The following is a 25743-nucleotide window of genomic DNA, read 5'->3' as shown; positions in this document are numbered from 1 at the left end:
CATGATCAAAAACACTTTATTTACAATTATGTTCGCATGGGAACGTTATCAATGAGTATTTCGTTTGTGTTATATGATGGTCTTATCATTAACACTATGCACAAGATTGCCATATTATGAGTTTCCATTTTAACGGGTACTTTTTGTTGGCACACTTCTGAATTAAAATAGTAATTTGTTTAACTATTTACTGCTATTCTAGAATCTATCGCCTTCATTATACGTCTATTTGTAAGAAGTATATTAAAAAGACAACGTTAAAGAAATTGCGGTTCGTAAGCTACCTACTGCTCTTTGATCGGTATCCAGCTATAGGTTACACAAACATCTTCAGGTATTCACAAAAAAAACATGTTATTACCAGTGATTAAATAAATATAATAGTAATACCAGATACCAGCCTCTATATGTTCCATGAGGTACAGGCCTCTTCATATAGAGAAGATGTTTACATTTACCATCAGGCTAACTCACTGTGGACTGGCAATGGCAAATTCGATTATTTCGAGTCCAGTCTGCACTTAATTATAATTGTCGACTCCGGGTAAAATACCTTACCACCTGACAACATTATTACTGAAGATAAGAAATATATTACTTCAAAAATAAACAGCGGGTGTGTTAAAACATACATGTGTGATAAAATAATAAGTTATCAGTGAAATTAATAGTGCCAAAGGATACGATACACTTGAAAACATGTCTTTTGAAAATAAAGTCGTTTTAGTTACTGGTTCGGGAAGTGGCATTGGAGAGGCTACTGTAAAGGAATTTGCCAAAAACGGTGCGAACGTTATTATTGTAGATATAAACAATGAAAGGACTGAAAACGTAGCTGAAATATGTAAGCAATTCGGCAATAAAGTACTCGGTATAACTGCAGATGTTACCAAATTTGAAGAAGCAGAAAATATTTTGAAGGAAACAATTGACACATTTGGACGACTTGATATCTTAATTAATAATGCGGGTATTCTAGGTCAGCCAAGCAGTATTCTTCAAGGAACTATATTGGACCAATATGACCATATTATGAACACAAATCTACGATCAGTAGTAGTGATGACGACATTATTTGCTCCTCATTTAATAAAAACAAAAGGTTGTATAGTAAATATTTCGAGTGTTGCAAGCACGGATACTAGATGTGGTAAAGCCTTTCCTGCTTGTTGTATCGCCAAGACTGGTTTAGACTCTTTTACCCGTTTATCAGCATTAGAATTTGCATCATCAGGCGTGCGAGTGAATTCCGTAAACCCTGGACCAGTCCGTACAAACCTGATGGCTGACTCCGGAATTTCTGGTGATTGGGAAAAAGTTGGTGAGAAAACAGCTCTGGGCAAGACTGCGGACCCTGAAGAAGTCGCTAGTTTAATAGTGTATGTTTGCAGTGATAGGGCTACAAGTATTACTGGTGTAACCTATGTTATAGATAACGGAATGGCACTGATAAATCATTGAGAGTTGCTTTGACTTAATATTAATTTACATCCAGCATTATATTATGATACATTTCATTAATGTGTTATTTATTTATCCAAATTTGATGAACCTTACAGGGTTGCGGATACTAAAATATGTGACTTTTTTGGTAAAGGCTCAGCCCTCGTATAAGTCCGAATTGATTCCATTTTGCAAAAATAAATTTTCATTGAGACGTCAGAATGTCTGAAAGTGCACTTAAATACTTTTCTTATCTATATCTACTTAGTAACAGGATTTTGATAAATATTGCAATTACCTAAATCGTGATTATGTAAAGCAAACGGTTCTGCATATGAATTAGACAAAGGAGCAAACATGCTATGCACCCGTAGATCCTCGTGAAGGTTGTTTGTCCGCTTTACTACTGATGCAGTTTACTAAGCAATAAATACGCATCGCGCACACTCAATCAAATGTTATCCTTATTCCTACACCACTAGCGTATATTTTATTACACTTTGGCTACTGTACAAAAACACAACCGATAAACATGTTTTACATTTACATTTAAGCTAAGCTAAGCAACTATATACTGATTCATATTAACCTACCAGATGTCCATGTGAACTAAGTATCCCTACATATTTTTGCGTGAAATGTGAATGAAACTTCATAAAAAATAGTCCTAATGTTATAGTGATCTAATGCTAATCGTTAGTGCGTTTTTGCAAGTGAGGCGATTGATTTCAATAACCCACATTTAAAAATTGCGCAGGCACATCACTCATTTCGTACCACGGTCCAGCCGCCATATCCTCGATGCATCCGCATCACAGTAGTATCCTATGGTTCTGTCTATAGATGAAAAGTTTGTTTTCATGCTGGTTTGCACATATTGAGAATAAAATCTTAATTGTAAAAAGTGAAAGACAAAATATGCCTTTTAGGAGGATAGGCACTTGTCACCAAAACTAACATTATTTTACACATAAAAATACTTTTTGAGCTTGATAATTTTCCCCACTCAAATTAGCCCAAGACGTAACGTTTACAAGTAGTAGCAGTACTGATAACACTCAAAATAGAGATGTATTGTATATTTAGAACACTACAACACATAAAGTTTTATATAAAAACAACAAAGAGTCAAAAAAAGTCAAGTCACCAATTAAAGTAATCTTGGAAGTCTTATTTGACAGACATAGATCTGATACGTCTTCTGCGGAACCCTCAAAGCGATACCAACGTATTATAAACCATAACAACAGTACAATCATAATTACATTGATAAAGCAATATCAGTCAGTCTTGATCACGTTCAGAGGAAGACAAAATGGGGTTTGAAAATAAAGTAGTTTTGATAACCGGAGCGGGCTCTGGAATAGGAGAAGCTACTGCCAAACTCTTCGCTAAGGAAGGAGCTGATGTAGTTGTTGTGGATATAAACGAAGATAGAGTGCAGAACATAGGTCACCAGTGCAGAGCATATGGCAAGAAAGTCCTCGTAATACAAGCCGATGTTTCCAAATCCGATGAAATTGAAAGAGTCATGAAAAAGACTATCGATACCTTTGGAAAACTAGACGTACTTGTCAACAACGCTGCTAAATTCGCAGCAGTCAAGATTCTTGACAGTTCACTCATGGACAGTTTTGATGATATAATGAATACAAATCTCGGGGCAGTTGTACATTTTACTACTTTAGCTGCCCCTCATTTGGCGAAGACTAAAGGATGTATTGTGAATACTTCAAGCGTGGGTAGTACTACAGTTAAGGGTGGGATTATGTTCTCACTGTACTTTGCTTCAAAGGCTGCCATTGATTCTTTCACGAAATCATCTGCATTGGAACTTGGAGAAGTGGGCATTCGGGTGAATGCTGTTAATCCAGGCCCTGTTCGTACTAATTTACTGGCTGATTCTGGTATTCCTTTGGAATGGGATCATTTCGCCCCAGCTACCGTTCTGGGCAGGATATCGTATCCCGGTGAAGTGGCTAACATGATAGTGTACTTAGCAAGTGAGAAAGCTGTTGGCATCACAGGAGCATGTTACCTTATTGATAACGGACACTCCATCAAGTAATGTGTGGTTTTTTAAGCGTTTAAATTAAATATGAGCAGATTTTTGTACTACATGCATTCAATTATTTTGGACAATGAATTGTATGTGTAACGATATACGTACATTAAAGTGATTTTATGAAATAAAATGATTAAAATGTATATATTGTGCCTAAAATACTAACCATCTGACAACAACGGTACCGAAAATAACAGATATACAATTACAAAAATAAACAGCGTGAATAGATAGCGTGTTCATGAACATTTGTTTGATAAAAAGCTAAAAGTGCAATCAGTAAAATTGATTAAAAATCGTTTTCTGCTTATATCGTCGTTTGCGTTATATTTTGTTTATTTCCACTAGTTTCTTCCAGCCAGGCAATCCCGATAAAAATAGGTATACATTAATAAACAATTTCATAATTAATTAGCTGTTGCCCGCGACTTCGTCCACGTGGGTAGAAGATATAAGTTATGATTTATACCTGCCCTGTTTTTTTTACATTTTCCATTATTGTATCTTCGCTCCTGTTCGTCGCAGCGTGATGGTTCCTCGATGAATGGTCTATTCAACACAAAAATAATTTTTCAATTTGGACCAGCAGTTCCTGAGCTTAGCGCGTTCAAACAAACAAACAAACTCTTCAGCTTTATATATTAGTATAGAGTATAGAAGTATAGATTATTCTCACGATAGTCACTATAACAAAAAACTGATTCTGCAGCCTGAATAAAATATAATCAAGACAACATTAGATTTTTTATATATTATACTATACGCTAGACGTCGTGTTGCTTGATGCCAGACACCAAGAGATGCAAGGTCAAACGTTTTCCTCTGAACGTAGATCTTATGTGACATAATTAGTTACGTAAGAATTACTGTTTATTATACGTCAACTTAGTGCTCTGGTAAGATAGGTTTAGAATAATAAGTTTTAGAATGAAAAAACTACTTAATCTTACAGAAAAACCTTCGTTGGACTGAATCCGCGTACAAGATTCAACTCTATATGGCTGCATCTAATATGATTTTAAAGCGAAATAAAAATGTTTATTTGTTATTTATTTACATTAAAAAAATAAGTTACAATAACTCTCAAGGCAATTATTGTACGTTCGTTTTATACATTTGAGGCCCAGCCTTTTAAACTAACAAAGAGACATTGACCGAATTCACATTATTTACATAAACCGTGTACACAACACAAAATGTTCCGTACATACGATCTAATATTATTACATCACCACACTTCCATCAGAGAACATTTTTACATTTTTACTATAATAATATGACACTAAAACAAGACCTTGAAAACTTGGACATTGAACCTTGCCTATTTGTTCATGCAAATTAATACAAGGTCTTACATTGTTCGAGTATTCAAACGATCAAGTGTCAGCGGTTCGTATCATTCGAAACCAACAGAACGACTAAGGAATTTTGCTTAAATCTTCTACACGACAATGACGAAAGGACTAATAATTTCCGATCTAATGTTTACATTACATATTATAAAATTAAAACTCTGTATCAAGGATTCTTGTTTTGGTAGTAGATCATGATAAAAATAGATATTTTTTGCGGAACCCTCAAACCGGTTCTACCGTATACGTATAACATTCATTGATATAGCGATATCAGTCGGTCGCGCACGGCCAAAGGGACAACATGGCGTTTGAAAATAAAGTAGTTTTGATCACTGGCGCGGGCTCCGGAATAGGAGAAGCTACCGCCAAACTCTTCGCTAAGGAAGGAGCTGATGTGGTAGTTGTGGACATAAACGAAGACAGAGCTCACAACACGGCTGACCAGTGCAGAGAATATGGCAAGAAAGTACTCGCGATCCCTGCTGATATCTCGAAACCCGAAGAAATTGAGAAGGTTATGAAAAAAACCATCGACAGATTCGGAAAGCTAGATGTTCTCGTTAACAACGCTGCTAAGTTGGCAGCAGTGAAGATACTCGATGGAACAATCATGAAAAATTTCGATGAAATAGTCAATACCAATCTCCGAGCAGTTGTGCATTTTACAACTTTAGCTGCTCCTTATTTGGTTGAGACTAAAGGATGTATTGTGAATACTTCAAGCGTGGGCAGTGTCTCGGTGAGAAGTGGACCTCTGTTCTCATCGTATTGTGCTACAAAGGCCGCTGTGGATTCTTTCACTAAATCAGCTGCTTTAGAACTTGGAGAAGTGGGCGTTCGAGTCAATGCTGTCAACCCTGGGCCTGTTCGTACCAACTTCCTGAATAATTCTGGCGTTCCTATCGAGTGGGAACATTTTGCTGCAGCCACAATTCTCAACAGGTGCTCTCAACCGAATGAGGTGGCTAACTTAATTGTGTATTTAGCAAGTGACAAAGCAGTTGGTATTACAGGAGCATGTTACCTCATTGACAATGGACAATCCATTAAATAATGTGTGATATAGAAATGTAAGAATTTTTGCTTTGTATAAACTAAGTGAGTATTTTTATAAATTAAATTGGACTTTATGATATAGAATCAACTGTTTTTGAGTAGTGGGTGACCTGACTTTTTCCTTCCTACAAGTGTGTCAGTTTATAGGTTAGGAACGTTGCTTGATAACGATATCAGTCGCGTGTTGTTTGTATGCTGATAAGCTAGTGCGTTCGTGTTACTAGATTGTCGTTACTATCGTAGATTGAGTGAGGTCAAAAATTGTATAACATTTAATGTGCGAAGCAATATTGAGAGTGAAAAGAGTAAGGTTTTTCAGAGAGTAAGGTTACTTGATGCAAAACCTGTTCAAGACAATTATCAAAGATTTCTTGTACAAAAAAAAGTATTAATCATTATTTGGCACGTAGACTTAGAAAAGGGATTTTCTGATCCTGATATGGGGAATTTATACCTTTATCTTTACATAACCTATAAGATATCCTAAAATAGTAAAGCCCATGATCCTTAATTTCACTGATCAAAAGTTCCGTTCGGTAATTTTTTGCTGACTGTTGTATGAAAGGCGCTTTTGATATTTACAATTGTAACTACATATTCATAAATAAAAGGAAGACTGAAAAGTAGGTTTACAATAAAATCTTGCATTTCCGCGCAAATGTAGATCGGAAATTTTGTAGACCATAGTCCGTGCATCGACGGTGTGACGAGCATTTTGCACAGAACAATTTTACTTGAATAAGTTGTCGCCTATTTTTTATAAGGCACTTCTCTATATTATAGAATGTCATTCACACTATATGCAGCTTAAATAATTTAGTCTTGATAAAGAAATTAATCAGAAAGAAACTACATACAGTAAAAAGAAGGTATACCTAAATGTTTCCACTTTACACTTCAGACATTATTTTAATAATAAGGTAGGAATGAAATCACCCTTGGTTAGTTCTTGAGTGTGCGCGTTTCCCTATAATATTTTATTTCAAGTTTTTAAGCAGGTGTTATTCCTACATCTTTGACAGTCGTTACAGGTCGTTAGAAGCTTGAAAAAGTCTGACAACCAGTCTAACCAAGGGGTATCGTGTTGCCCAGGTAACTGGGTTGAGGAGGTCAGATAGGCAGTCGCTCCTTGTAAAACACTGGTACGTAGGTCACTAGGAAAGTTTTGAGATATCGCTAAACTATCCAGAGCATAAGGATCAAACTGTTACCGCTAATAGCTAACCTTATTAGTAGCAGGTAGTAAATAAAAAAATAATTCTATCTACCCGTAATATTTTTTTAATAATTTTTAATTAAGTCGAGATGGCAGAGTTAACGCGACGCGACTTTCGGGCAATAATGTTTTATAATTTCAAGCGAGGTTTGAGTGCTGATGATTGTGTTAGTGAATTAAAATTTGTATTTCTAGAAAAAGCACCGTCCCGTAGCTCAGTGTATCGGTGGTACAAACAGTTCCAAAGAGGAGATTTTAGCTTGTCTGACGATTCTCGTCCCGGGCGGCCTACTGAAACTGTGTCTTTAGAAAACATAGCTGCTGTTAAGAAACTAATTGAAGTAGATAGACATATAACTTATAAACAAATAGAAGAGACCTTGAAGATTAGTGCACCGTCAATTCACAAAATTTTACACGATCATCTTAAAGTTAAAAAAGATTGTACGTTGTGGTACCTCATCTGTTAACAGTTGCTCAAATGGAGTGTCGTAAAATCTGGTGTCAAAAAATGCTCAATATGTTCGATGGTGGAAAATCACCTTACGTGAATTCTATAGTAACAGGTGACGAATCTTGGCTTTACTATTACGATGTCAAATCTAAGTCTAAAAACAAGGTATGGATTTTTAAAGATGAGGAACAGCCAACCACCGAACAATCAAACAGTCTCGATCCGTGAAAAAGAAAATGATCGTAGTCTTCTTCGGTAAAAGGGGCATAATAAAAACTTTACGTCTTCGTGAACAGAAAACTGTTACCGCAAAATGGTACACAGAAATTTGTTTACCTCAAGTGATTCAATCTCTCAAAACCTACGACCCAACTCGCGTCTCGACACTTGGTGACTGCACCACAATAACGCACCTGCACATCGCGCTCAATTAACTCTAGATTTTTTAAGTAGCACTGGGTTAATTTTACTTGAACACCCTCCCTACAGCCCCGACCTTGCACCCTGTGATTTTGGACTGTTCCCGATGCTACAGGATAAACTGAAAGGTCGGCAGTATTCCAACGATGACGAATTAATTCAAGCGTGGGACTTAGCGTGTGAAGAAGTATGGCAGAAAATGTTTGATGATTGGTTTCGGCGTATGGAGAAATGTATAGCAGCCAACGGAAATTATTTTGAAAAAAATTGAAGTTCAGGTGCCAAATCTCAAAACTTTCCTACGTACTTAGCTGAAAACGGTTAGGCTGGTAGCCAACCCCAACATAGTTGGGAAAAGGCTAGGCCAATGATGAAAATGAAGCAGGTGATTAAATAACTGTACAATATGTATAGAAAGATTATCCAGAAGCCATGAGGACAGATTCTGATGTGTTCTCAAACGCCTGTAATCACCTAAAAGCAAAGTGTACATGAACTATAAATTGTTGCTTTCATAATTTTAAACACCTTAATAACTGTAAAAAAAAAATATATCTCATGGGATACTGAAAGATCTGGAGAAGCAAAAACCCCAAAGTGAAAAATCTAAAAGTCAGATTACTCTCATAGGCAAAGAACATTGCGTTATTTAAGACAAGAATAAGTACGCCAATGTGATTAATCTTAATATATATAAATCTCGTGTCACAATGTTTGTCCTCAATGGAATCCTAAACCACTTAACCGATTATAATAAAATTCGCACACCATGTGCAGTTCGATCCAACACGAGAGATAGGATAGTTTAAATCTAAAGTTATCGTCGCAATTTCTTCTAACCACGCGGACGAAGTCGCGGGCAACAACTAGTGTTATATAAAAGTAATATAGACTTTTGAACTGAACTAAAATGAGTATTCGAAAATGTTCGTGTTTGTTGAGAGTAGGTAAGCTGTTCCTTAAAAGAAAAAAAACTAACATTAATAAGCTTTCTCATGCATGGCTATTAAGGAATGAAGATGTGGATGAGCGTATTGCAAAGATGTCAAAATCAGGCGCACGTGATGCACTTCTTGTATAGGTACGCTAAGCTACCTGTGTCACAATTCACGTCTAAGTTGCCACTAGCTCAGCTACATACGAGTAAGCCTCCTCTTTTTCTCTCCCGAAAAATAACGATTGGTCATTTTCGCCTGTCATGTATCGATGTCATGTTTATTTTATTAATACGACAATCTATAACTGTTGAGGGAGATTAAAGTGATTCAACACTAGATGATAGAGCAAAATTGTTTTTAGATAATTTATTTATTACAAATAATACATAATCATAATATCATTTTTGAGATAGGTGAATTAACAAATAACACTTTCCTTTAATTCTTTAACAGTGCACCATTGTCAATGTAGTAGTTAGATCCAGTTATGCTTCTGGCCTTGTCACTTGCCAGAAATACTATAAGGTCTCCAATTTCTTCCGGTTCTGACACTCTTTCTACATTCAATTTCTTAGCAGTTTCCTCCCACGTTGCTGGAATACCGGCATTTGACAATATGTCGGTTCTCGTAGATCCCGGACTTACAGTATTGACCCTTACACCTGATGACGTCAGCTGTAATGCGGCAGCCCTTGTGAAATGATCCATACCAGCCTTGGAGACACAGTAGGACAACCGTTTGGGATTCCCAAGAGTCGAAGTTCCCAGAATGCTGGATATGTTGATAACATTACCTTTAGTCTTGATCAGGTACGGAACAGCCAAGTTGGTTAAGTAGACAGTAGATCTAAGATTCGTGTTTATTGTTTTGTCAAAGGTTTCCATTAAATACTCGTCTGCAATTGTTGCTTCTGTTTGTATCCCGGCATTGTTGACCAGTACGTCGAGTTTATTGAATCTATCAATAGTTTTTGGAACAATTGTTTTCAAATCGCTGTCGACCGCAACGTCTGCTTTGATGATGAGTACTTTAGCGCCAAGTTCTTCACATTTCGCAGATGTGTTCTTCAGTTTTTCTTCATTTCTTCCTACTATAGCGATGTCAGCACCTTCTTTAGCAAACAGTTCTGCAGTTGCAGCTCCGATACCAGAGCTCCCGCCAGTGATCAATACAACTTTGTTTTTAAAACTCATAGTTTTGTTTGAATAAAAAATGAAACGCTTAGTGGATAAGCCAATATGTCAATGCTGCTTACAAGCTCAGACCCAAATTTTATAGCAAGTTTTTCTGCTATTTGATAAGATTATGGTCACCCAGACTTGTATGGAATCATGACGATGGTAAAATTTTGCCTTAGGTTCGATTAAAGATTACAGAAAATTTTGAATTGTCATTAAGCCAATGATACTATAAACAATGTAATCGTGAATGATATGCATTTTATGGGTATCTTGATCCGGGAAGCGATGGTGTTCTAGAATGATGAATAATTAAAACCATGATAACAATTACTGGATAATCATTTTCGATAAGTCACTAGATTTTTTTATACCTTCTAGTTATTCCATTAGTAATAAAATTTGATGAAATATAACATATGGTGTAAGGGTGCTGGATTCTATTTCCAAACGAAAAGCGGTGGTGGATTGTATGCCATGCGGGGTGCCAACAGTTTATTAAATTAATGTTTAGTAGGTGCCACTTAATAGCTTTTTTTATCTGGCCCACTGTGTTCCACTGCTGGGCAAAGGTCTCCCCCAAATCCTTCCACGATTCTCTATTCTGGCCGTCATAGAACCAGCCCACTTGGTAAGCGTTAAGATCGTCTCGCCACCGTTTCCTAGGCCTCCCACGGCCAAGCCGTCCATCCGCTGGCTCCCATAGTGTGGTGACTTTGGCCCAACGGTCGCTGTCCATGCGGCTGACGTGACCCGCTCAATCCCATTTTAGCCGAGCAGCCTTTTTACCGACGTCTATAATGCCAGTTTTAGAACGCAGCGTGGTGTTAGGTATTCGGTCTCGTAACTTTACACCAAGAATGCTGCGTTCATAATAGCTTATCTTGAGTAAAGTGATTTTGAATCTGTTCATAATATTACAAGTCACTGACGAGTTGACTCGTTGATTTTTTTATGTATCTACTTAGTGTCTACTTACTACTTGCGCATTTTTATGCACTTAATTACATCTTCCGTTCTTCTTATTTTACTTTCTGCTTTATTGCGGTGTACAACTGGCTAACGTTGAAGGAAAACATTTTAGCAAACCTGGTTGTTAAGGTTCAAAGAAATTAAGCAAAATCTAAGATGTTAGACAGCTAGCTTCCAATAACAAGTTATGAAAGGACACTATGGCTAAAGACTCTCAACCTTGCCATAAAAACAGTGAACCAGCCTTATTTGGCCGTCTTTCATTTGAGAAACTACATATCAGGAGAGTCGACCCTAGGTTGGTTTCGTGCCTCAAGTTTGATATACATAAGTGCTTGCCATTTTTAACTGTCAAGAATAATATGGAAGTGATAAAGTAGAATCTCCTGGAAGCAAAAAAATGAAAGTAAAGCTTCTCGTCCATTGGGTTCATTTGTACTAGGAAATTATTTTGCATCCTGTCTTTGATTTGGGCTATCTAAGTACATAATCGGTTAACGACTGATTGTGCAAAAAATATATCAGTAAACAATGAGTTGATAAAATGAAATAAAACGGTTAGGTAAAAAGGATTTATCTATTCGTTTATGTAAGATACTGTAATACAGCATAATGAATTACAAGTAGCTGTTAATTTTATTTAATTAGCTTTAAATCAGCCTGCGCTTGTCCTGTAGACAAGTTACATATCTTCCATCCATTGTTGAAAAGGAATATCATATTCATATTTTTGAAGTCTCGCATTCTAATGAGAGGCAAATATTTAGACTCTCAGGCTTACTTATTTGTTTAAAAATTTGGACCACTGTCAGCACTCTCTTAGTCTACAGTACGTGATCAAAATATTTGAACAACACCACATTCTAATATAACATCACAATCTGATCCGTGATTTTGTTGATTGATAAATTAGGATAAAAAGGAAAGAAAATATTATTTTAGCACAAGACATTTATTACTTAAAATACGTTCTATGCCTATCTCAATACTAACAACCATATTTATATCGTATCTGGTTTTCGCGCCAGCTTTGCTTAATTCTTCAGTAGAGCACCATTGTCGATATAGTAGTTAGATCCAGTTATACTTCTGGCCTTGTCACTTGCTAGGAATACAATTAGGTCTCCGATTTCTTCGGGTTCTGATACTCTTTCCACCTTAATAGTTTCAGCAGTTTGGTTCCAATCTGCCTGAATTCCGGCGTTTGATAACACGTCGGTCCTAGTGGCTCCTGGACTGACAGTATTAACCCTCACACCTGATGACGTCAGTTGTAATGCGGCAGATCGAGTGAAGTGATCCATACCAGCCTTGGAGACACAGTACGATAAATTTTTAGGATTCCCAAGAGTCGAAGTTCCCAGAATGCTGGATATGTTGATCACGTTACCTCTAGTCTTGATCAGGTACGGAACAGCCAAGTTGGTTAAGTAGACAGTGGAGCGAAGGTTCGTGTTTATTGTTCTGTCAAATACATCTATAAGATTCTCGTCTTCAACAGTCGCTTGAGTCAGTATACCGGCGTTGTTGACAAGTACGTCGAGTTTATTGAATCTTTCGATAGTTTTCTTGACAATTGTTTTCAAATCACTGTCGACCGCGACGTCTGCTTTGATGATGAGTACTTTAGCTCCAAGTTTCTCACACTTCGCAGCTGTATTCTTCAGTTTCACTTCGTTTCTTGCTACTATGGCGATGTCAGCTCCTTCTTTGGCGAAAATCTCGGCTGTAGCAGCCCCGATACCGGAGCTCCCTCCAGTAATTAACACGACTTTGTTTTTAAAACTCATTTTGGTATTGTTAGGTCTACAGCGAAGAACTGACTGGACGCTTGGTAAATTTGATTATGCTTCTTTTAGGGCATGTAACCGCTTTTATAAAGAGTTCTAATAATAGATAAGATTACAAATACACGGATTTATATTGATTCATGACTGTTTTTAGATGTTTTTACTAAATATTTAAAAGATAAAGATCGTCCTAAGGCAAGCATGACGAGCGTATTTTCTAGTATCAAAAAATCGTGAAAACTGGAATTATTATTTAAGAAAAGGGTACGTGTTTTTTAAGCTCTTAAAGGTTTAGGTTAATGATTGTGAACAATTCTAGCATTGTTATTCAAATGAAACTAGATACTCTTTTAAAACGACTGTTTTACGCGGTTATTTAATTACTAAAGGGTAGAACGAAAACGTAAAAGAAATAAATGGGCCAATTTTCAATCAAATGCTTTGTTTTTAGCTTACTAATGTCATCATCATCATCCTAGCCTTTTCCTAACTATGTGTGGGTCAGCTTCCAGTCTAACCCGATTAAGTTAAGCACCTGTGTTTTACTTAAACTTACTTATAATATATATTCCTGAATTATAACGATTGATGACGCTATTTCTTTTTTTGTAATTTTTTAATGACAGAAATTTTGTAATCTTTAATAAATACTAGACAGTTTTCAGTCATAATAAAAATCATGTAATCATAAATAGATATGAGTAACTAGAATATTATTATAATCTTTTGTAACACTCAATTGCCCAATAGGTAGTCAGTCTCAGTTTTCTTATAATTTCTAAATATTTTTTATCGTGTTTCTAGCATGTGGAAAGTTCAGAAGTATCAACTGGAGCTAGAAAATGAAAATGGAGCTTGAGGATTAGTAAAACTGAACTATTCCAAATCAGTTTTGACCAGTTATAGCCTGTTCACACACTTATGGAATTGCTATTTATCAAATTTAAAACTATACTTAGGTCTACTACCAAATTGAGACAGACTACCTATTGTGCAATTGAGTATTCAGTAAGGTATTACTTAACGCTCTTTTTATATGACAATGATATTTAATAACAGCGAATACCTATTTGTGATTAAAGATTACACTATTTTTGACTGTCATTAAAACAAAAAGCGTCATCGATGGTTATAGCTAAGAGATATTTTTTTAAAGTTTATGAAATTACAATATTATCAAACCTAGGAAAATTAAAATGAAATAAATTATGCTTTTCCGCGTTGTGGTTCTATATATGATTAATAATTGCGTCAAACAGTATTTTCAAAAGATTATCTACTAGCTTTTCCGTTCTTTCCCATAAGAATGTTAATTTAAAAAAAAACATTTTAAAAAAACATACTTTAGCATCGTGTAAGTCTAAGTGAAAACGAAAACATTTCAGTAAGCAAGTTAAGTATTAGTCTCCCATAGTCTAGTGTATTACACGATAAATACGCTTGTCATGTATGGTTAAAGGCAGTTTTTATCTTGTCTCCATTTAGTATGAACAATACACCTAATCACAGTCATGAATCAAAGCAATATGTAATCATAATCTTATCTACTATTACAAAAACTCCTTATATAAGCGGACCCGGCTTTAAAGCAGCATAATTAAACCCAGTAAGCATACAGTCAGTTCTATAACACAGACCTAACAATACCAAAATGAGTTTTAAAAACAAAGTAGTGTTGATCACTGGCGGGAGTTCTGGTATCGGAGCTGCAACTGCAGAGCTGTTTGCTAAAGAAGGAGCTGACGTCGCTATAGTAGCAAGAAACGAAGTGAAACTGAAGAATACAGCTGCGAAGTGTGAGAAACTTGGAGCTAAAGTACTCATCATCAAAGCAGACGTCGCGGTCGACAGTGATTTGAAAACAATTGTCAAGAAAACTGTCGAAAGATTCAATAAACTCGACGTACTTGTCAACAACGCTGGTATACTGACTGAAGCTACTGTCGCAGACGAGAATCTTATAGAAGTCTTTGACAGAACAATTAACACAAACCTTCGCTCCACTGTCTACTTAACAAACTTGGCTGTTCCGTACCTGATCAAGACTAAAGGTAACGTGATCAACATATCCAGCATTCTGGGAACTTCGACTCTCGGGAATCCTAAATATTTATCGTACTGTGTCTCCAAGGCTGGTATGGATCACTTCACTCGATCTGCCGCATTACAACTGACTTCATCAGGTGTGAGGGTTAATACTGTCAGTCCAGGAGCCACTAGGACCGACGTGTTATCAAACGCCGGAATCCAAGCAGATTGGGACGAAACTGCTAAAAATATTAGGGCGGGAAGAATATCAGAACCCGAAGAAATCGGAGACCTAATTGTATTCCTGGCAAGTGACAAGGCCAGAAGTATAACTGGATCTAACTACTACATCGACAATGGTGCTCTACTGAAGAATTAAGCAAACGATGCTTAAATGCATTGGTTCAATGTACTTGACATTACTTAAAATAGTTTTAAAATGTAATTACGTGTTATCCTTCAAATGTTTTTTTTGTAATAAATATCATATATTGGAAAAGATTCTCTTTATTTTTTTATCATGATTTTTGGTTTATCATCTTAATGATTATTATTATTCAATCACACGAATTTCGGTATATATTGTGATGTGTTAGGTTATTAGTTTTATGTTATTAAACATTTTAATATAAAATGTGAGCTACCGTCATTTGAATCAAGAGTGATAGCTTATAATGGCGGGCAACATTCGAATGCAAGTAGAGATTTTTTTGCCATTGTCTCTGTCCTTGTAGCCTTAGTGTAAAGGTCGACTGCTTCACCAGACTTATTCGCGGAACTTTGCAAGCCTCCAGCCGGAATGCAAGTTAGCAGAAGAGCTGAAACCGTCACTCAATGGTTACCAGACAAAAGACGTCATAGTATGCGTAAAATCTCATATTTTCCGTGCAAGTTGCTATAACTAATAACTCTTTGTATTTGCTTCGGCAGTATGTACATGTATATTACTATATATTAAAATATAATATGCTTATAAACTTATTATATTTTCTATCTTGCATAAAATAATATTATGTCCTTTTACCTAATCATCAGAATTGTATTCATTTCGCACTCATAGCTTATCTACTGACATTTTTTTTTCCACACATCCAATAGATGCAAATTAACTTCTTAATATACATGAACTGACTGACTGGTGCAGAATTAAATATAAGTATTTAATTCCAGCTCCCCTAATAGTACAAGTTATCAAGTAGTGGTATATTAAAGGAGAGCACTAATATTATAAAAAAACCTGTTATAAATAAAATAATTAATTGAATATTGCCGAAGCTCGATGAAACATAATGTATTATAAACATGTATATATAATTTCGAAATTCGTTGATTGAAACCATCAAATGCGAAGAAACAAAATGTTATCAGGACAGTTATCAAAAGCAATAATCATTTCTGTACATTCGAATAATTGATATCATGGTTTCAAATATTAGTCACTCTAGTATACCATAGTCTTGCGGATAAAGGGTGCCATTTAAAATATGCTTATCATTCACGGTTGAAGGCAGATAATTCAAAAATTGCAATTGTAATCTTTAATCGAACCATAGGGCAAAATTTTACCATCGTCATGATTCCATACAAGTATGGGTGACCATAATCTTATCAAGTAACAGAAAAACTTGCTATAAATTTGGGTCTGAGCTTGTAAGCAGCATTAGCATACTAGCTTATCCACTAAGCGTTTCAGTTTTGATTCACTTTAAATCATAAAACAAAACTATGAGTTTCAAAAACAAAATGGTGTTAATCACTGGTGGGAGCTCTGGTATAGGAGCTGCAACTGCAGAGCTGTTTGCTAAAGAAGGTGCTGACGTCGCTATAGTAGGAAGAAACGAAGAAAAACTGAAGAATACAGCTGAGAAATGTGTGAAACTTGGCGCTAAAGTACTCATCATAAAAGCAGACGTCGCAGTCGACAGTGATTTAAAAACAATTATTCCGAAAACTATCGACAGATTCAATAAACTCGACGTACTTGTCAACAACGCTGGTATACTGACTGCAGCAACAATTGAAGATGAGAACTTAATGGGAACTTTTGACAAAACTATTAACACAAACCTGCGCTCCACTGTCTACTTAACCAACTTGGCTGTTCCGTACCTGATCAAGACTAAAGGTAATATTATCAACATATCCAGCATTCTAGGAGTGTCAACTCTTGGGAAACCTGAACGTTTGTCGTACTGTGTCTCCAAGGCTGGTATGGATCACTTCACTCGATCTGCCGCATTACAACTGACGTCATCGGGTGTGAGGGTTAATACTGTCAGTCCAGGATCTACTAGGACTGACATAGCAACGAACGCTGGTGTCCAGTCATCTTGGGAGGATACAGCTAAGAGATTCAACATAGAGAGAGTATCGGAACCGGAAGAAATTGGAGATTTAATAGTATTCCTGGCCAGTGACAAGGCCAGGAGTATAACTGGATCCAATTTCTATATTGACAATGGTACTCTACTGAAGAATTAAAGCAGTCAGTGATCTTTGGAAACTCATTTCGGTCAATGAAACTCATTATGAAATCTTTGTTCTTTTTTTCTAATATTGACAATATTTTTGGTATTGTTTGTAATAAAGACTGTATCTATAATGTATTTTTATGCTTCATCATTTGTATTTCTTGAATCAATTTATTTATTTCATAGTGTATGAACACACAAAAAAGTAAAGAAAAGAAAATGTTTTCGAGGGTGCTACTTATTTAATAAGGAATATCTACCAGGAGACCAACGTTAGGAGAAGTGGTTGATACAATTTTACATTTCAAATAAATATCACGATTTAGATACCTGAAAGCAAAAATGACCAATCAACGATTTCAGCACTACTGGCTTACATTAAATCTCCATGAAGCGTATCGTAGATTTATGGAAGTCTTATTAAAGACTTTTAATCAGGCAGAATGAAGTAAGTATGTTACTACTTATCGTATTGCCTCATATTTTTTGTTCTCTAAAAACGATATGGTCCATTCTTGTCAGCATATCGCTTAGATTTTATGATTGAAGGTATTTTTGTATCACAATTGCTTTAATGACAGTCAAAAACGTTGTATAATCTTTTATCAAAACTCAACATTCTTTGCCATCATTATCATGTAAAAAACTATTAGAAATCATAATCTTATCAAATACTCAAATACAGAATAGGCAGTCTCTATTTGGTCGTACAACTAACGACACAGAAATGAGTTTTCAAAACAAAGTAGTGTTGATCACTGGCGGGAGTTCCGGTATCGGAGCTGCAACTGCAGAGCTGTTTGCTAAAGAAGGAGCTGACATAGCTATAGTAGGAAGAAACGAAGAAAAACTGAAGAATACAGCTGAGAAATGTGTGAAACTTGGAGCTAAAGTGCTCATCATCAAAGCAGACGTCGCGGTCGACAGCGATTTGAAAACAATTGTTCCGAAAACTATCGAAAAATTTGAGAAAATCGACGTACTTGTCAACAATGCCGGGATACTGACTGCAGCGACTATTGAAGATGAGAATTTAATGGAAACCTTTGATCAAACAATAAACACGAATCTTAGATCTACTGTCTACTTAACCAACTTGGTTGTTCCGTACCTGATCAAGACTAAAGGTAATGTTATTAATATATCCAGTGTTCTTGGAAGTTCGATTCTTGGGAATCCTCGGCGTTTGGCTTACTGTGTCTCCAAGGCTGGTATGGATCATTTCACCCGAGCCGCGGCATTACAACTAACATCATCAGGTGTTAGAGTTAATACCGTCAGTCCAGGAGTCACAAGGACTGACGTACTATTGAATGCCGGTGTCCAGTTAACGTGGGAGGAAACTGCAAGAATGTACAAGATAGACAGAGTTTCAGAACCGGAAGAAATCGGTGATTTAATTCTATTCCTGGCAAGTGATAAGGCAAGAAGTATTACTGGAGCTAACTACTGTATTGACAATGGTGCACGATTGAAAAATTAAGTGTATATGTCCATTCTGTGGAATAATTAATTACAAAGCAACCAACGCGCTACAGCTTTGTAAATGAAAGTAATATTTTCAATAAAATGTCTCGACACTTATGAGTTTGTTTTTGGCTTGTTTGCAATAAATACCTAATTTATCTTTAAAAAATTGATATGCTTGATTTCTCTTATTTATTGAATCAATCTAATCATAATTATCATAACATAGACGCCTGATAGGCAAACATAATCGAAAATTTGGGGCAAAACAAGTATAAATATATTATTAGGATTTGCAAATTATATGAAAGAAAATGTGAGTGACTTTAGGCTACTGCGAATCCTATTAAGATATAAAACCAATAGTTACACAGATACATTTATTTGCTGTGCTTATCATCATAACTGTTAGAAAATGGCGCGTAATATATGATCAAAACGAAGTGTTTACTAGAAATATTTAATACCATTGTCATGTAGCCATCGAAGTGTTTGTGCACGTGGGCGTACACTTATCCGAGCAGAACGCGTAAAATGAATCGAAGTCAAGGAGATTTCGCACCTATATTTATAGCTGAAGAATCCACGTAGAATAAATCGTTTCTATTTCCTTTTTTTTAGGTATGGCGGGAGAACCTTCATCGACACTCGCTTCCTCCGTTGAACGGGTAGTGTCAGGCTCTTACTGACTAAATCTAACCGAGAGATGACTTAAGCCACATTTTATACCGACAAGTGATGCTGCATTGCATTGCAACACGTACCAAAATCAAAATTTATCTCGAATTTCTGAGGATCTTCGGGATTCAGACGATTCAATGCGGGAAAGCATACGAGGCTACATGCGTTTTCATAGTCAAAAGTCTAAAATTTGTTTGGTTCGGCTTAATTGGTGCGTTTGGTCGGACATGTATGCGTTCATCTTAACTTTCTTATCTAATTACTCAAACAATTGTTATAAAAAGTGGCACGATCTGTTCAGCCATATAAACATACCTGATTACCCACTAAGCATACACTAGTATTTCTCTGGACATAACTAAATTAAAATGAGTTTCAAAAACAAGGTTGTGCTAATCACTGGCGGGAGCTCTGGTATCGGAGCTGCAACTGCAGAGCTATTCGCTAAAGAAGGAGCTGACATCGCTTTAGTAGGAAGAAATGAAGAAAGACTAAAGAAAACTACTGAAAGATGTGAGAAACTTGGCGCTAAAGTCCTCATCATCAAAGCAGACGTTGCGGTCGATGGTGATCTGAAAACAATTGTCAAGAAATCAATCGACAGATTCAATAAACTCGACGTACTTGTCAACAACGCTGGTATACTGACTGAAGCGACTATTGAAGACAAAAATCTTATGGAAGTGTTTGACAGAACAATAAACATCAATCTTCGCTCCACTGTCTACTTAACCAACTTGGCTGTTCCGTACCTGATTAAAACAAAAGGTAATATTGTCAACATATCCAGTATTCTTGGAGTGTCGACTCTTGGTAAATCTCAATATTTATCGTACTGTGTTTCCAAGGCTGGTATGGATCACTTCACACGATCTGCCGCATTGCATCTTATGCCATCAGGTGTGAGGGTTAATACTGTTAGTCCAGGAGCCACACGTACAGATGTACTCTCAAATGCTGGTATCCATATATCTTGGGAGGATAATGTAAAGAGTTACAATATGGAAAAAGTATCAGAGCCGGAAGAAATTGGTCATTTAATCCTATATTTGGCAAGTGACAAGGCCAGAAGTATTAATGGAGCTAACTTCTATATTGATCATGGCAGTCTGCTGAAGAATTGAGTTCAAGAGTCATGCAATGGAATCATTAAATATTATCTTTTCTTAATGCGCTATGCGCAGCTACGATGTATATTCTTTTAAAGTAATAAACAGGTGCACCTTTCCTGTTTTGTTTAATATCTTCATGATAATTAAACTGATAATAGTAATTATCCAATAGAAAGAGATTATTATGTTACATAAACATCATATGATAATTTATCTTTTAGAATGCCAAATTACAGTAATTTTGTCATTTCATTTACTAATCAGTCTAGCGTTTTTTGGCGCATGCGGTCACTGTACGATAAATGAAGGTTAATATTGGAGTTTAATGAGAGTATCCGTAAGCAGTCAAATATCTGCGAAAAGTTTTCTTCATAAAAATCAATCAATATATAAATATTGTACTGCAATAAATATTAAGGAACTAATGGCGTAAATAGTGTGATTTGATATAATTTTATTACAACAATAAAACATAATTTCGTCGCAAAGATATATTTGAACTAGTATAGTTTTTTACAACAGTATAATTTTGGAATATCAATTCATCATTTTAAATAGACAACACTTTTAAGCATTTACATGGTAAAAAAAATCTTAATCAAATAAAACTTGAAACATTATTTACTCAAAATTTGACTAAAGTACCATTATCAATATTATAATAAGCACCTGTAATACCCTTCGCCTTATCACTCGCTAGGAACAGGATGAGATCAGCTACTTCGACAGGTTCCGATATTCTGTTCAAAATAGTTAAATTCAGGTTATCATCATTTGTCCTGTTTGATCCTCCTGCCCCCGCCAACATAGCAGTGTTTACTGGCCCAGGAGAGACAACATTCACCCTGATACCAGAAGGCGCCAGTTCCAACGCCGACCCTTTGCTGAAATAATCCAGGGCAGCCTTCGACATACCGTAAAGTGTGAACTTAGGATATTGGAGACAAGACTTGCCGAGTACGCTAGATATGTTGATGATGTTGCCTTTAGTCTTCGCCAAGTAAGGAGCCGCGAGATTTGTCAGCTGGACCACTGGTTGCAGGTTGGTGGCTAAAACCTTGTGGTAAGTTGGGAGAGTGTCGGGACTCGTGATTGGAAGACTCACATACATAGCAGCGTTATTAATGAGGACATCCAATTGCCCAAATTTGTCAATTGTTTTTTGAACGATTGTGTTCACTTCATTTTCTTTTGATACGTCTGCTGTAATTGTTAGCACTTTGACTCCATGTTTCTCGCATTTTTGAGCGACTTCATTGAGATTAACTTCGGTTCGAGCTACTATGGCAACATTGGCGCCTTCCTTAGCGAATTCTTCTGCTGTTGCCGCACCGATGCCGGCCCCTCCACCGGTGATCAACACTACTTTATTCTTAAAACTCATGTCGTCCAATGCAGCTGCAGATTAATTAAAGCTTATCATCAAAAACGGGTAAATAAGTACGAAACTTATCTTATGCAACGCTTTTACGGTTTTTAATGATAAGACAAAAATTGATAAGGAATGCAGTCTTTTAACAAGAACATAAGAAATTACATATTAAACAATACTTAGAAAGCACACGATATCACTGAAATATAATTTTAGTACCGTTTCCATTTTGATATGACATGTAAAGCTGAACGAATTCTTGTGGTACGCGACTGTTAAGGGCAAGTAGAAAATAAACCTTATGTTTGAAAAATAAAATCAAGGATAATCGTGGTTTCATAAAATGTGAAATACCGATTAAAATCGAAGTATTATTTATCTATTTGTAGCACTGAACTATTCCATTCTACATTGTTGCACTTCTAATAGACAGCTGTACATGCATTTTATCTTATAATTTGAAATATAAAGATAAGATTACAATTCGAGATCTTTCAAAATTGTTGGGAAAGCCAGCAATTAAGTTATTGGCATTATACGTCTCTCATCAGATGATTTAAAAAAGTATATCTTTGATAAAAAATACTATCTCGAACCCATGAAATCCGCTGTCGCAGTCAGGGCTTCTATACATGTCCAACAAGTCAAATTTATCCCACAGTCAAATGAAAATTAGTTCAAAACGATTATAAACTATACAGTAATAAATATGGGTGATGAATTTCTCGTGTAAATTTAGTTATTTATAGATTATTTGTGCTCCCTTGGTGTCAGCACGCACTTGAGTTATTTTTAAATAGTTTTGGATATCCCTCTGCAGGCCCAGTCCAGGGTAAGTAAGGGCCAACTTTTTCAAGGATTTGTGAGAAATGACGAGGATTTCGTATACAGTTCTGAATAATTTTAAAATCAAATTAATAATCATAATATATCCAGCATCAGCTAAAATACCTCCTTATCAACATGCTAAGTTAAACCTAAATGATATTAACCTTGAAATCAATTCTAAGTGTTTCATAGATAACGTTTACAATGTAAGTAGAATTGATGAGTTTATCTAACTTCCACTTGTAGGTTTTTTGAAAATAGCTCTTATTGCTGACGCACTAAAGTTCATCTAAGACAAGGCACTACTTGATCTTCACAAACGTTTTATCATTGGAGCAGTACCATGATTAGATAGAGAGTATAATCTTTAATTGGAGTAAATAAATAAAGAGTACAAGGAATGGGTTCGAGAAAAGCATGAGGAGAGAAAAAATTACAAATGTTGGTGCCAAGCCTAAATGATCAGTTGAATGTTTGTATTCAGCATCAGTGATAAAATAATGTTTAGTAAGACCTGACTAAAACTTCTGTGTACAATAGAATAAACTATGAACCGTGTTCAGTTACAACTAATTAGTAATACTAGGTTCCATTTAAAGGCAACATATGTGTTCCATGACAGAAAATTTCTATCTCCAAACGATGATCGCAAAATAGGCAAAAATAAACCAAATAATGTCCTTTTCAAATTGTCTGATGTCAATTTGAGTCTTCTGAGGTACGTTTTTTGAAGATTTAAAGAGAAAATTATACCTCTCCGAACGTAGCCCTTTCGGCATCGACCTACTATGAACTGCAAGAGCAGATAATGCTTGAGCTGCTTATATTTATATCTCGTCCTAGGCTGTAAAGATTAGACAGATATGGCTTAACTTTAAACCTATTACTCAACATTACGCAAACGCACAAAACTAGGAGCATCTCCATATTGCAAAATGTTTTGCAATTGATATCTGAAGTATTTTGATGAAACTGAATAAATAATAGTAACTGTCATCCATTGCATAATATTTTGTAACAGGCCCTAAATGTCATAGAATAGACCCAAATTGACTATTCATTAAGGAAATCTGATAATACCTAGTTTCATGATAATACTGGTAAGTTTGAAAACATCATCAATAATAACATCAGTAGAATGCTTGATTAAGTCCATGAGGTTTGCTTTGGACAGTCTGTTTTTAATCGAATTGAAATCGAGACAAAATCCCTGACACTAAAGGAAGGCGAGAAACAGTTAATAAAAGGAAAATATCTTTTTTTGAAACTACTACAGCTAATATTTATAATCAGCAATTCCAAGACGTCAAGGATAGTGTTTGGGTCTAGACCGACGTGGAAGCAGAACACAGCAAGAAATATGAGGAAGAGGAGTTCGCTGCGCCGCATTAGAAAAGAGTAGCTAGGCATGTACTCCGAGATGAGTGCACCAATAAACAATACTGACAAAAAAAATATGACAATCTGCCGATAGGATGTACAACTTCCGCCAAGAAAGTCCATAGTCTGTATCAGAATACAAAAGTTCATTTTATTGTTTATGATTAGGTCATGTTAATTGAATAATAACTTCATGGAAGAGCGGCCTAAATGAACTACAGAATATTCAAACTTATCTCTTTCTGATAACGCTATCCTTATCTAAAGTGGAACTGTTTCTGTTTTCCTATTTATACCGCAGTGTTTTCTGTAAATCTTCAGTCTACTACAAGCCGTAGAATACATCACACTACTAAGATGAGTTTCAAAAATAAAGTTGTTTTGATTACTGGCGCCAGTGCCGGCATCGGTGCAGTAACCGCGGTAGAGTTCGCTAAGGAAGGCGCTAATGTTGCCATCGTAGGCAGAAATGAAGCTAAACTGAAGGAAGTTGCACAGCAATGCGAGAAACTCGGAGTTAAAGTACTACCCATCAAAGCAGACGTATCAAAAGAAAACGAAGCCGGCACCATCGTTAAGAAAACAGTTGATAAATTTGGAAAATTAGACGTTCTTGTCAACAACGCGGGCATTCTCAAGACCGTTCCAATTTCTGCGCCAGAAGTACTCTCAACATACGACGAAATCATGAATACGAACCTGCGAGCCGTGATCCAGCTGACGAATCTCGCGGCGCCATACTTAGAAAAGACGAAAGGTAACATCATCAACATTTCGAGTGGAGCCAGCAAGACTTTTATCCAAAATTCTGCTATTACAATTTACGGTCTTTCGAAGGCTGCCTTGGATCATTTTAGCAAAGGGAGTGCATTGGAACTGGGTCCAAAAGGTGTTCGTGTGAACATTGTGTCTCCTGGTCCCGTCCGCACTGATATGATGGATGCTAATGGTGGAGAGGAGAACAAGAGCATCACAGTGTTGGACCGAGTGTCAGAGCCTGAAGAAGTAGCTGATGTGATTATGTTCCTCGCCAGTGATAAGGCTAAGGGTGTTACTGGAGCATACTACTCCGTTGACAATGGTGTAACTATAAAATTCTAAACTAAGCCTAATATAAATATTATGTGCATTGTCCAGCGTTGTGTGTGAGTTACTTATGGATGGCATGAGTCATCAATAAGCTATAAGTGTATATTTTTATGTTTGTAAATAATTCAATAATATTTAAATTAATAGGAAGTTGTTTTACTTGAAAAGCTTGAAATTTTTGTAAATAAAATACAGTGTTAAGTGTATAACATTTTTTATTTAATCCCTACTTTCGAATTGTGTATTCATATTTTGGAAGTGTGATAAGTACACAGTAAACGGCATCGTTTTAGGAACTGTAATACTGCTTACTAACACTAAGGATTCACAAGATAAATTTAAACACAACTTCAAGATTGAAGGAACACATTTTTCTTTTTGTCAAAAAAATAATAATATTCTTTATCCCATCTTGCGAAGTACACTT

At 36.0% G+C, this 25743-nt stretch overlaps 11 protein-coding genes across 11 annotated transcripts; 8 read left to right on the top strand and 3 right to left on the bottom strand.

Annotated features, from left to right (window-relative positions):
- The first annotated feature begins 37 nt into the window (after nt 1–37).
- On the top strand, nt 38–1517 carry LOC113502806 (3-oxoacyl-[acyl-carrier-protein] reductase FabG-like). Its single transcript, XM_026884506.1, has one exon. It carries the CDS (start codon nt 700–702, stop codon nt 1459–1461), a length of 762 nt encoding a protein of 253 aa, XP_026740307.1. The 5' UTR covers nt 38–699; the 3' UTR covers nt 1462–1517.
- Nucleotides 1518–1966: 449 nt separating this feature from the next.
- LOC113502809 (3-oxoacyl-[acyl-carrier-protein] reductase FabG-like) lies at nt 1967–3818 on the top strand. The gene has a single exon (XM_026884509.1). It carries the CDS (start codon nt 2759–2761, stop codon nt 3509–3511), a length of 753 nt encoding a protein of 250 aa, XP_026740310.1. The 5' UTR covers nt 1967–2758; the 3' UTR covers nt 3512–3818.
- Nucleotides 3819–5098: 1280 nt separating this feature from the next.
- On the top strand, nt 5099–6003 carry LOC113502807 (3-oxoacyl-[acyl-carrier-protein] reductase FabG-like). Its single transcript, XM_026884507.1, has one exon. The coding sequence runs from the start codon at nt 5165–5167 to the stop codon at nt 5915–5917; it is 753 nt and encodes a 250-aa protein (XP_026740308.1). The 5' UTR covers nt 5099–5164; the 3' UTR covers nt 5918–6003.
- Nucleotides 6004–9298: 3295 nt separating this feature from the next.
- Nucleotides 9299–11625, bottom strand: LOC113502782 (3-oxoacyl-[acyl-carrier-protein] reductase FabG-like). Its single transcript, XM_026884469.1, has one exon. The coding sequence runs from the start codon at nt 10139–10141 to the stop codon at nt 9386–9388; it is 756 nt and encodes a 251-aa protein (XP_026740270.1). The 5' UTR covers nt 10142–11625; the 3' UTR covers nt 9299–9385.
- Nucleotides 11626–12031: 406 nt separating this feature from the next.
- LOC113502781 (uncharacterized oxidoreductase TM_0325-like) lies at nt 12032–12949 on the bottom strand. The gene has a single exon (XM_026884468.1). It carries the CDS (start codon nt 12886–12888, stop codon nt 12133–12135), a length of 756 nt encoding a protein of 251 aa, XP_026740269.1. The 5' UTR covers nt 12889–12949; the 3' UTR covers nt 12032–12132.
- Nucleotides 12950–14481: 1532 nt separating this feature from the next.
- On the top strand, nt 14482–15415 carry LOC113502780 (3-oxoacyl-[acyl-carrier-protein] reductase FabG-like). Its single transcript, XM_026884467.1, has one exon. The coding sequence runs from the start codon at nt 14540–14542 to the stop codon at nt 15293–15295; it is 756 nt and encodes a 251-aa protein (XP_026740268.1). The 5' UTR covers nt 14482–14539; the 3' UTR covers nt 15296–15415.
- Nucleotides 15416–16124: 709 nt separating this feature from the next.
- LOC113502785 (uncharacterized oxidoreductase TM_0325-like) lies at nt 16125–17522 on the top strand. Its single transcript, XM_026884472.1, has one exon. It carries the CDS (start codon nt 16642–16644, stop codon nt 17395–17397), a length of 756 nt encoding a protein of 251 aa, XP_026740273.1. The 5' UTR covers nt 16125–16641; the 3' UTR covers nt 17398–17522.
- Nucleotides 17523–18044: 522 nt separating this feature from the next.
- On the top strand, nt 18045–18974 carry LOC113502783 (uncharacterized oxidoreductase TM_0325-like). The gene has a single exon (XM_026884470.1). The coding sequence runs from the start codon at nt 18115–18117 to the stop codon at nt 18868–18870; it is 756 nt and encodes a 251-aa protein (XP_026740271.1). The 5' UTR covers nt 18045–18114; the 3' UTR covers nt 18871–18974.
- An 852-nt stretch (nt 18975–19826) lies between these two features.
- Nucleotides 19827–21055, top strand: LOC113502784 (uncharacterized oxidoreductase TM_0325-like). Its single transcript, XM_026884471.1, has one exon. The coding sequence runs from the start codon at nt 19904–19906 to the stop codon at nt 20657–20659; it is 756 nt and encodes a 251-aa protein (XP_026740272.1). The 5' UTR covers nt 19827–19903; the 3' UTR covers nt 20660–21055.
- A 68-nt stretch (nt 21056–21123) lies between these two features.
- On the bottom strand, nt 21124–22062 carry LOC113502779 (3-oxoacyl-[acyl-carrier-protein] reductase FabG-like). Its single transcript, XM_026884465.1, has one exon. It carries the CDS (start codon nt 22029–22031, stop codon nt 21273–21275), a length of 759 nt encoding a protein of 252 aa, XP_026740266.1. The 5' UTR covers nt 22032–22062; the 3' UTR covers nt 21124–21272.
- Nucleotides 22063–24545: 2483 nt separating this feature from the next.
- On the top strand, nt 24546–25462 carry LOC113502778 (3-oxoacyl-[acyl-carrier-protein] reductase FabG-like). The gene has a single exon (XM_026884464.1). The coding sequence runs from the start codon at nt 24585–24587 to the stop codon at nt 25326–25328; it is 744 nt and encodes a 247-aa protein (XP_026740265.1). The 5' UTR covers nt 24546–24584; the 3' UTR covers nt 25329–25462.
- The last annotated feature ends 281 nt before the right edge of the window (nt 25463–25743 follow it).

This window comes from Trichoplusia ni, chromosome 18, assembly GCF_003590095.1.
Source record: "Trichoplusia ni isolate ovarian cell line Hi5 chromosome 18, tn1, whole genome shotgun sequence".
Classification (NCBI taxonomy): Eukaryota; Metazoa; Arthropoda; class Insecta; order Lepidoptera; family Noctuidae; genus Trichoplusia; species Trichoplusia ni.
This window is presented reverse-complemented; position numbering and strand designations above follow the sequence as displayed.